This window comes from Betta splendens, chromosome 4, assembly GCF_900634795.4.
Source record: "Betta splendens chromosome 4, fBetSpl5.4, whole genome shotgun sequence".
NCBI lineage: Eukaryota > Metazoa > Chordata > Actinopteri > Anabantiformes > Osphronemidae > Betta > Betta splendens.
The window spans coordinates 31,946,280-31,958,590 of record NC_040884.2 but is presented as its reverse complement, the minus strand read 5'-3'; the positions used below and the strand labels follow the sequence as shown (position 1 = coordinate 31,958,590).

Genomic DNA, 12,311 nt, shown 5'->3' with positions numbered 1-12,311 from the left:
TGGATTAGTATCAAGAATGATTAGGTGCAGGAGTGACGTCAGGTTCCTGGACTGTGAAGTAATCAAAGTACATCAGTAGCCTGGAAACAGATTTACAGGTAACCTACCAATACTAGCTATTTGGTTCTCATCACCCACTGCAGCACAAACTGAGTTATTAGGACCCTGAACCATAGAGCAGACAACATCCTTCACCGAAGAAGAAAGACCCCATCTATAGACAGACCTTAAGATGGACCAGGATCAAGTAGAAGAACTAGGTCATTACCTACATGGCTGATGTTTTAGGAAAATCCATAAAAGGTTTTTGAAGAGCACCACGTACCAGTCTAATGTCACTGCTTTCATGTCCGGTTGTCTCATCTGTGTGCGAGCCATCATTTAGTTTGACTAACAGTGACTGTTTGTTTGCATCACTATAACAGGAACTGTTAAAATTTTTGCACATCCAAGTCAGAACCCATGCAATTTGGCCTGTGAAAGCCAACATCAGGTGAGAGAGAACAACACAAATCTAAGTCAATATGCTTTTACTGTAAGGATGCAGGGCATTTTGTTTTTAAGTGTCCACAAAAAAGTGATGGCTCAGTGGTGGGGTGTGATGCTGGTAATGAGTTGAGCTCTAATCAAAAGTCATTTGTTCCATCAGCTCATACTTTCTGTCCCTTAGCAGCTCGTGTTACAGGTCCTGATCAAACTCCTTCAGGTCTGCATCGTCCGATATCTAGCTTCTCCACAAACCTGACTGCACCAAACCAATCTCCACCTTGTTGGCTGAACAGGCTGCTGCTTTGTGTGTTAGAAGGATGGTGAAATGCTACAGATTTAAATTAAATAACCGGCAAGAACCAATATCTGTTGCTGCTGATATTGTCTGCGTTTGAGTTCCTTTAAGGGGCTCAGTTTTTGACCAAGCAGGACTTGCACCATCTACCACCATAGATTTTCACTTTCAAGAAGAGGACGCAACAGACTGATAAAACATCTGCAGCCTTTTGTTTCTGCAGATGTTGAAGGATGCCAGTCGTATTAGGAAATACAAGCAGCTCTGTCTCATTCCAAATTCTATTTCCAAGGTGTGGTTTTGTTAAGAAGCACACACATCTGCTTCCTTTGTTTAGGGGTGAGGGAGTTGAGCTGATTCGGATGTGCTGTGACCAGTCTGTGAGGAGGTTTGGAATGGGGAAATTGAGTTGAATGCTGACCTATTGGATGTACATGGATATCTTATGAGAGGAGTGATACCAGACATTCCCTGAGTTAAACGAGAATCACATACTAGATTTACTTAAATAAAGCAGTTTAAACGTTAATTTGTCAACGTCTTGGTATTGACAACTGAAATCTGTACTAAAGTTACTATTCTGATCCAATACACAAGGTGGCAGCAAAGCTCCTATAAAACAGTTACGGACTACAAATAAACAACCAAAGAAGAATGCTTTCATAAGAAAAATAAAAGGATTGGACTCGGTTTCCGGTTTGACGGAAATGCCTGCATGTGACTGTTTTAGGCTGTGTCCCGTTGTTCATCATGTTACTGGTTTTGACAGAAGGCCATAAGGAGCATCTGGCCTTCCTACCAATGGTCCCCGTCTCAGGTAAATGACTGTTGGACAGTTCGCCTCCAGAGACTGATGTCCACCTTACTCCGCGCAGATTTCCGCTATACTATCGACACTGATCAAGACTCCGGTTCTTTCACCTTTACTGCGCATTTATTGTAGTGTTTACTAGTGATGGAAAGTTTCGTTCTTTCAACTGACTCGGATCTTTAAGTCTCGTTCAGCAAAGTGAACGAATCGTTTCGAGTCAGTCGTTCATTGCGTTAATTTACAGCAGGTGGCGCTGTGGACGTTGTAATAATGGCCGCGGTTCTCAAACACTATACACTGACCACTAGCAATGCAAACCATGTGAAAACCTAGCAAATACGCACCACATTAACGTGACTGATGTCCTGCATCTTACTGTCATTGTTGTTTAACAGCGCTACAGTCGCTAGGTAGCGGTCACATGATAAATGAATGAACGAGTGATCCGTAAAGATCCGTATGAACGAATCAGGAACGAACTGGAGCGTTTGCTGAACGCTACAGAGCCTGCGCGGCTCGGCTGTCGCGTGACAAGTGACAGCGAATGATGTGTAAAGAGCTGTAGTACGTGGTGCTGCCACAGAGCCTGAGCTGTAAACGATGAACTAAACCGTGCAGCCCGAGCTGCCTTTTACATGACGGCTGTTAGTGAACAAGTGAAAGTAAAACTTATTTAGATAATTAGTGAGACTTTTAAAGCAAAAAGTAACAAAGTTCCCTAAAATATTTACCTGGTGCATTTATCTTGGCCAAAACGTTACATTATTATTTGAGCTGGCAACAGCTCTCACACTATTGATACCTTCAGTCTTTATTATTAGTGGGAGAGCTGGCAACATTATTATTATTTTTTTTTTAATAATAGTTTCCTATGGGAATCATCGTTTAACAGCCTGAATTTCCCGCCTTTCGTCTCCATGGCGACAGTGCAGCTGCAGATTTGACTAATAGGTCAAACTCTTTATGGCCAGTGTACAGAGCAGTTCAATGCTTATTAATGATTAGTCAACTACACTATGGGATTCTGTAGTAATTAAGCACACACTTCCTTTAAAGCCTTTCAAAATAAAAGCACCAAGCCAAATAATTACCTTTTAATAGCAATATTTCTGCTTTTGGCTGGGTAATTATGACTATTTACACATGCTTCCCATACGTTCTTTCAAAATAAAAGCACAAATGCAATTTATTAGCTTTAACTGCACTGTTTTTGTCTTTGAATGGTTAATTATGACTATTTAAAGACTAATTGACAGCTACGTTATTACCCCCACACATTTCCTCTAAATCCTTTCAAAATAAAAGCATCAATGTAATTTATTACCTTTAATGGCAAGATTTTCCAAAGATTTCTGGTTCTGAATAGTTACCAATCGATAATGAGACTATTTTACAGTTCAGTAAATAACCAGGAAGGAAGAGATACAGACCACAGATGTTAAGACACGAAAGCTCCTCATGCATGGAGGGTTCCACCCCAAATCCAGCACCCTGAGACTGTAGGCCGAGGACTAGTGAGCGTGAGAGCCACTATCCGGGATGAAACATCCAAGATCCACAAGTACATCAAGGATAAGGCCTCGACAGATGACGTGCCGAGTGAATGTCTCAGGCAGTGGAGAACAGAGGATGAGATGCTGGAAGAGGGACCATCATGGGAGGACAAGCCCTTACATGGGATGTACCACCGGAACATAACTGAAGTGGCTGATCTCAACAAATCCTACCAATGGCTTGAAAGGGCCGGGCTGAAGGACAGCACAGAGGCACTCATCCTGGCTGCACAGGAGCAGGCCCTGAGCACCAGAGCCATAGAAGCCCAGATCTACCACACCAGACAAGACCCAAGGTGTAGACTGTGCAAAGAGGCCCCTGAGACCATCCAGCACATAACTGCAGGGTGTAAGATGCTGCCAGGGAAAGCATACATGGAACGCCATAACCAAGTGGCTGGCATAGTATACAGGAACATCTGCGCGGAGTATGGACTGGAAACCCCAAGGTCAAAGTGGGAAACACCTCCCAAGGTGGTAGAGAACGAGCGAGCCAAGATCCTGTGGGACTTCCAGATACAGACTGACAGAATGGTAATGGCGAACCAACCAGACATTGTGGTGGTGGATAAAGAGCAGAGGAAAGCCGTAGTGGTGGATGTGGCAATACCAAGCGATGGCAACATCAGAAAAAAGGAACATGAGAAGCTAGAGAAATACCAAGGGCTCAGAGAAGAACTGGAGAAGGCTTGGAAGGTGAAGGCCACAGTGGTGCCTGTGGTGATCGGAGCACTTGGGGCAGTGACCCCCAAACTGGAGGAGTGGCTACAACAGATCCCTGGAAAAACATCCAAAATCTCAGTCCAGAAAAGTGCAGTCCTAGGAACAGCAAGGATACTGCGCAGAACCCTCAAGCTCCCTGGCCTCTGGTAGAGGACCCGAGCTTGGAAAGTGGATGAGACCACCCGCGGAGGGTGAGAATAGAGTGGTGGGTGCTCGCTGGATTATAGTTGATATAATGTTCGCAAGTATTTATTTACAAACACACTTTACTTTATATACAATACATAATAATAACACTACACACATCTACAAGAATCAAACAGCTGACTGAGCTTAAGCAGCTGATGCCATGTGGTGAGAGAAGGTACTGCATGGAACTGAACGAGTCTTTCACTGAGAGGACTCGTTCCTCTCGAGTCATATAAAAGATTAGTTCATATTGAACGCATTTGTTCACAAACGACACATCACTAGTGTTTACGGTACCGACTCTCAAATGGCCAAAATACTGTAGAAATGCTTTGACTTACACGCAAGCATTTACAAACTGTTGAAGAAGATAAGACGTTGCACCATGATGGCCCTACGGTGACGGTAACAGTGGGAAACTTCAGAAACACATTTTAAAATTATGTTTTTAAACTGAAAAACACAATGCAAACATAGAAATATCTGAATTTCGTTCCATCTCTATTACCTGTGTTACACATCTTCAAAACTCAAAGGACGTCTATGATGTCTATTTCATGGTCTAACCTGTAATGGGGAGTGTGGGAGTCATTTTTTTGGTTTCATTTTAGATTGTTGTTTTGTATATTTATATTCATATTTATGTCAACATAATTTAGGTATGTTTTTTTTTCAGTTTCAGTTTGTTGTTTATTAGTGGGAGAGCTGAACAGCTCTCACACTATTGATATCTTCGCTCTTTATTTTTAGTGGGAGAGCTGAACAGCTCTCACACTATTGATATCTTCGCTCTTTATTAGTGGGAGAGCTGAACAGCTCTCACACTATTGATATCTTCGCTCTTTATTTTTCTTCTTCTTATTATTATTATTTCGCCCAGTTTTTCGGTCGCTTTCATCGTCTCAACGCTTCGTCGTAGAATCGCCGTTCAACTTTCTAAACGTGTGTCGTCTTTAGGAGATGGGGGCTATTACTTTTCACGTTTTCAGCTTTTCAACTTTTAACGTTATTCATCGTTTTTCGTCGTTTTTTTATAATGGTCGTCTATGGGAATCATCGTTCAACTTTTTGTCAACTTGCCTCTTTTCGTCAGCTTCTGTCATCGTCATACTTTGGCGTAGAAACGTCATTTCAACGTCAAAAGCGTCTATCATCGTTCAAAGTTCTCCGTGTAAATCAGCGTCCTCGTATCTTACAGTTTTCGACTTGTGAGCGTTTAAATATCGTGTGGTTTTTGTTAAATTTTCAGCTTTTCCATTAGTGTGTATTGCGTCTGCTAGAGTGCGTGATGTCACAGCTACAGTGAGAAGGTGCGCTTTTTTAAGACAGAACTTCTGTCTCTAACTTGTCACTACAGCCACAATTTTTACTCTATCAACTTAATTACTTCACTAAATCGTAGTCATACTTGTCTTCTTTCTAATGATGTGTCTGGATATACCCTCAGACCTATACTTTAGTCGCTATCAACCTCAAAGCGCAGAGACATCCTGAAATTCTCCCATAAACTCTAATGATAATTTTTGGCAGACGTCTGGGGAGAAAAACAGAGGAGACATATATTGAAATTGCCACTGTGGCTACAAGCTTTTGTCCTCAAACATAAAATTCACATCATTTGCTCATTGAAGCCTTGGGACTCGTAAAATGAAATAATCTTTGTGATATCTATTATGGTTTAGCTGGAACAAGCCTGTTTATACAGGGTGAAACTCTGCTTTTACAGAGCAGAGTGAGCCTGATTTTCCCGCCTTTCGTCTCCATGGCGACAGCGCAGCTGCAGATGTCACTGACACGTCAAACTCCTGATGTTCAGTGTAGACAGCAGTTCCATGCTTATTACTGGTTACTCAACTACACTATTGGATTGTGTAGTAATTAAGCACACACTTCCTCTAAATCCTTTCAAAATAAAAGCACCAAGCCAAATAATTAGCTTTAATAGAAATATTTCTGATTTTAGATGCGTAATTATGACTATTTAAAGATAGATTAACAGTTTAGTAATTACCCACACATGCTTCCTCTACATCCTTTCAAAATAAAAGCAAAAATGCCAATTATTAGCTTTAACTGCACTGTTTTTGCCTTTGAATGGGTAATTATGATTATTTAAAGACTAATTGACAGTTATGCTATTACCCCCACACATTTCCTCTAAATCCTTTCAAAATAAAAGCACCAATTACAATTTATTACCTTTAATGGCAAGATTGATTAGAAAATTTCTGGTTCTGAAAACTTACCAATCGTTAATGAGACTACTTTAGAGTTCAGTAAATAACCACTCACACTTATTAGGGTGCTTTTATTCTGAAAGGGCTTAATCTAAATATTTTGCTTTAATAGGGCTATTCTTGCTATTGAATGAAATATTATGACTATCTAATGACTATTTTATAGTTTAGTAATCGCCCACACACAACCTCTAAGTCCTTTCAAAATAAAAGCACCAATGTAATTTATTACCTTAAATGGCAAGACTTTCGTTTCTGACTGGTAAATTTCTACTAGTTATTAAACTATTACACAGTTAGGTAATTATTTACAAATACTTTCTTCAAATCAAAAAGATAGTCATCTTATTTATGATTGTCAACAATGCACTCTGGTCAACTTTTTAATCTTTGACATCTTTTTACCTTGGTCAACTTTTGAGTCATTGTCATATTTTAATCTTGTCTTAGTATGACCTTGGTCATCTTTTTAATCATCATCTTTTTAATCGCCATCTTTTGTCATTGTTTTAATCTTTGTCATCGTTTTCTCGTTTTCATCGTTTTGCCGTAGTCAACTTTTGGACGTAGTCAACTTTTTGACGTCAGCAGCTTAATCAGCGTTTGTCATCGTTGCGGCAGCAGATCAGCTCTCCCACGTAATTTCTCGAGAAATTACTTTTTCTAGTTTTGTATAAATGTTTAAGTTAATTGGTAATTGTACTGGCACGTGTGTGTGTATATACATATATATATATATATATATATATATATATATGGGGGGCTGGCATTGGACCAGCATGCGCCTGGGCTGGCACAATTTTACCAGTGTGGAAAGAAGCATAAGTGCAATTAGGACATCAGCGCGAACGGGAGATTGGAACAAATAGAGGACAGAAATAACTTGGTTATCTGTTTGAATAATTTGTTGTTAGAAATCAGCAGAATGCACCTTGTTGAGTGGGCATTAAACTCTGTTTGCCTACTTGCTTATGGTGCATCAGTGGTGTTTTAAATTGGACTTGATTGAACTTTATCAATAAATTCCTGCTACAGGGAGTGTGGAAAATAGGTGAGTAAGAGGTGAGTGCAGATGGGTCGGAGCGGGTGGAGGAAAGTGTCTGGAGTGTTGTGTAACGGGAAGAGTGTCAGCAAGACTCAAAGAAAAGGTGTACAAGATCGTGGTGAAACCAGCTCGGCTCTTTGGGTTAGAGATGGTAGCAGTGAAGAAACAAGAGGCAGAGATGAAGATGCTGAGGTTCTCTTTAGATAGGGTAGGAAGAAGCACATAGTGAATATATTGGAGGAAGGATGTTGGAGATGGAGCTGCCAGGTAAGACGTTGACCAAAGAGGAGATATATGGATGTGCTGACAGAGGATATGAGGTTGGCTGGGGTCAGAGTAGAAGATGCCCATGATAATGGGAACAGCCCAAAGGAAGAAAAAAAAGATGTGATTGTGTTTTCACACACTGAGCCATCCAGGGCAGAGCTTTAACAATCACATGGTTCAAAGGTATATGAGATAATCAGCTCACAGGGCTAGTCAAATTGCATTTTTATTGTTTATGTTGGACGTCTGTCAAGTGAGTTAAACTGTAGTTGTAATGCATGTGTCATTTGGCAAAATGGTGATGAGAAGGAAGTGTGTCAAGTTAAAGAGAAACAAAAGAGTAAATATTTAAGGTTAAAAGTGAAATGTTGCATATTAACATTTACACAGACTGATACAGTTTGTGTTTAACTGCTTTGGATGAGAGTCTACCAAACCATTGTGGTAAATACACATAGTATAGTTGCACATCTCCAGCCCTGGAGAATGAGCGGCAATAGTGCAGTTGGTAGGCCAAGATTGGTAGGGAGGTAGTCCTCTAACTAAAAAGTTGGCGGTTCGAGCTCTCCCCGGGTTCGATATGTCTAAGGGTCCTTGGGCAAGGGAACCAATCTGGACAGTTTGCTTGTCACAGCAGTTCTTGCATCACTCGGCCAATTTGTCCAGAAATTTCTGACTAATCAACCCTAGTCCCAAACGCTTGACTCTCTCACCTTGACTGTCTTTATGAATTTTACAATTTCTGTTGATGTGACCTAATGACCTAATTTATACATTCAAAGTATTATTGGCATTTGAACTTATAATGGTTAAGTATATGTTAGGTTATACGTTTACTCAAATGTTTGTTTTTGTTTTACTGTGATTAATTCTTTTTTCAAAATAGACTTTCTTAAAAAGAACAGGGACAGTTTCTTATTATACATCTGCTGCTCTGCTGTTTGATTCCAAGGACACTTTTGTCACATTCCTACGAGTCATGTGCTAAAGTGTCCTTGGGCAAGACACTGAATCTCACGTTGCACCCGTTGTCAGCATAAGCTGCATAGCAGCTCTGTTAGTTATGTGTGCATGAGTGAATGTGAATGCAGTGTTAAAGTGCTTTGAGTACCACTAGGTAAAAAAGCACTGTACAAGTGCAGGACCATTTACATTAGAGTTGAACAAAGTTCTGGTTTCTGTATTTAATGAACTGACCACATGTATTTCTGGTTCTATTGGCAGTGGTTGGGGATTTTGGGCGCATTGCACTGCAGTTCCTCGGGAAAGGCTGCAGCCCCAAGGTCTATGAAGGAGCAGCCAGTAAGTCCAGCATCTCTTATTGTACTGTGGACTTGCCAAGCAAAATATATGGTCTTTCAAGAACATTTGTTTTCATTTAGAGCTACACATTTGCATACGTAGTAGTGTGACACAAAAACCCTGGAACTTTTAATGTATTGTATAAAGTTCAAGGTTCCTGTTTTTCTGTGTCACCCTGTACATGCTGTATGCAGTGTCTGCTCTACATGAGGGCAGTATCAGGCTTGGATATAACATATACTCACAGCCCAGCACAGTGCACCTTAAACAACAATTATAAGAGGAACCTAGAATTGGTGGCTGTTTCTTGTTCACTGCAGAGTTCAACTTATCTTTTAAAACATTTTTAAAATGTCTGTAGATGCAGTTGTAAACATTACACTGCCTGTAACTAACAGCTCGAGCATGTGTGGTTGGCAAGGGCATCATGTAACTGAGCTCGATCCAGGTCTGAATCATTTTTACTCTAGTTGATTTACACTAACTTCACAGCAGATTTGGAACCTTAAAGAGTATAACAATATAATGTTACAGGTATGTAGAAGAGAAAGAAATTCCATAGGACAAAATGCAGCAAAAGAAGCACACGCTGGCTAGCAACAGCACACTGGTGTCATAGAACATAGAACAAGTCAGATGGTCACTGAACAGCACAACAATGGCAGTGGAGCAAGTCAGTGACGTGTCTTTTATAAACAATGTCATGAAGACATTGTATATAAAAGACATCAAAGATAAGTCCCAAGATTTTAAATGTAGTAGAGGAACGTTACAGGACATCCTGGGCTTTGGGTCTGTAATGAATTGTTTTATAGATGCCTTGGTGTTAGTTTAATAATAATGATAATAATAATAATGATAATAATAATATAATCATCATCATCACTGGCAATAATAATAATTTATTATTGTATTATGTATTGTTATAATTGCCAGTGATGATAATACTACTACTACTAATAATAAAATAATAAGTAAGTAATAATATACTTCATAAATAAGTAATAGTAATAATATGAAGTAACTTAGTAAATAGGTTATTATTATTATTATTATTAAGTTTTATGTTGTTACTGTGAACTAACATGCTGCGGGGTGGGATCTTAACCCTTACACAATACTGCTTACAGGAAAGCTGGGTGTTCCTGTAGAAATGGTGCAGCAAGGAGTGGAAGGCTTAATGTTCTTGATGACCCAGAGCTCCAAACACATGGTGATTCACAAACACTTAACTGTCAGGAAAGAAACCGTCAGTGCCACTCATTTTCATTTACCACACTTTGTGTTTTATTGTGTTGATCAAGGCTTCCACAGCTGAGTTAAACACATGAACTACAACTACACTAACAATGTAACTTGCCATGTGCTGGTGCATTGCATTTAGCAATGTCATGTTTGTTTATTACTACACCATCAAAAATGAAAAGTCACTGATGTGTGATTTGTAGATTTCCGAAGTGGATTTCCTGGACTCTGTGATGGTTTTGGGATTTAGTGAGGAACTTAATCAAATCCTTCTACAGGTGACGTTCTACATTCTTGGTGGGGGGGGGTTGATGGGATTTGTCAGCTAACTGTCTAAGTGCTTTTCATTCAGCTCTACCTACAGCACCACAATCAGATACGAGCCATCTTGAGTCATTTGCCTTTTAACCTGCCTACGTACCACAACCTGGAATGGAGACTGGATGTCCAGGTGTGTGTGTCTTTGTAAGAATTTATTTCCTATGAATCCAAAAGCAAAATGCTTATCCTCATTGTTAATTTGTTAAATTTAAGTAATTTTGAAGGTAATTCCTTTTTTTAAGATTATATTATTAGTCAGTAGAAAGAAGGTAGACAGGACCTCCTTTTAGCAAAAAAAAAATCCCCTAAACATTTAGATTTTATTTCTTGTCTTCTCCATGTTCTCTGTCACTTATTATAACTGTGATTGCGGTCCATTCTTCCTTTCAGTTGGCGAGTCGCTCAGTCTGGCAGCAGGTGATTCCTATACTCACAGTACATCTGCACCTGACTGGAGAGCATGAGAGGTGCATCGAGCGAAATAGCCGGCTTCTGCAGACAGACCCCAGCACCCTGCTGCATCTAATTTCAGCACTGGAAGCTGCTCTGGCTAGCATGAAGACAAGTCACACTCGGCGCATATTGCGCAACATCAAATAAGCATTCACAACTCACGATTCTACTACAGCAGTGTGAAAAAAAGCATTAACATGGTTTGTCACTTTCATCTTGGGAGCATTTTACATTTCCAATAAACGACATTGTTGTAGTAACGTGTTTTTCACTTACTACTTGGTTCACTCAGTTGGTGAATTGTGTTTATTAGCATAGGTTTTATTAACCAAACAGTTTTTCTAACTGGCTTCTTCTTCTTCTCTATTACATACACAGGTATAGTCAAACTCAGAAGCTACCAGTAAATCTCCTTTTATAAGGTTAGAATTACTCACTTTTTAAAGTGAGGCTGTCAGATGTTAACTTGATTTATTACTGTATGGATAAATTTAAGACATGGTATACTTGCAAAATTCAGACTGAGAAAACATTTATTATGAAATTATAAATTATAGAAATATAATTGCAATGCTAATTGCAAATATAACAATAAAGCCACAAATAGTGCCTGATCGACTATATTGGCTACATACATAGCTAATAGCTAATATAGGTTAATTGTAACTTCACTTTATTTCTCAAATATGTGTTAAATCTATATATTAGGGAACTGGATGAGGAAGGTTTGCTGTCTGAATGTGAAGAAGTCTTGAAGGAAAACTGCTTATTCTAAACGAAATTATTGTTGAAGGGTTGATTCATTGTATGTTGACTAATTCTGTTAAATATAATATGCAATAACATTTATTTAATGTCATTTTAAACAAGTTTGATTCAATGGACAGGTATAATATATAGTGATGTTCCCTTGATTCCGATGCTATGTTTCAGTTTCTTTAATAGAATGTTGTGTTGGACAAAAACTAGACCATTGTCTGAAAGTAAGAGAAGATCATTAGTGACTCTAACCAGAGCTGTTTCTGTGCTATGATGTTTTCTAAATCCTGACTGAAAATCTTCATAAAGGTTATTCCTACTCAGGTGGACAGGTAATTGTCTAGCTGCAATTTTTTTCAAGAATTAGTAATTAGTAGTTTTTTTTTTAATAAAGGTTTGACCTTAAAAGCCTGTGGTACGTAGCATATTAGTAAAGGTTGATTGATTTGATTTCATATGGATGAGCTGAACTTACCCCCATATGAGTTATGGGGGGAGCTGTCTAGGTAACACTTGGTATATATAAAGGTCCATGCACACTCTTTTTTCATGCTACACAATGCTAAAGAATTGGACCTTGATGTCTCATTAAGGTGTCTGTAACTTTTCATGCCAAAAAGCA

At 39.2% G+C, this 12,311-nt stretch overlaps 1 protein-coding gene across 1 annotated transcript; it reads left to right on the top strand.

Moving 5' to 3' along the window:
* The first annotated feature begins 1,442 nt into the window (after nt 1-1,442).
* Nucleotides 1,443-12,025, top strand: commd2 (COMM domain containing 2). The gene is made up of 6 exons (XM_029148338.3): nt 1,443-1,601; nt 8,834-8,911; nt 10,042-10,124; nt 10,360-10,434; nt 10,509-10,607; nt 10,868-12,025. Exons 1-6 carry the CDS (start codon nt 1,535-1,537, stop codon nt 11,075-11,077), a joined length of 612 nt encoding a protein of 203 aa, XP_029004171.1. The 5' UTR covers nt 1,443-1,534; the 3' UTR covers nt 11,078-12,025.
* Nucleotides 12,026-12,311: the final 286 nt, after the last annotated feature.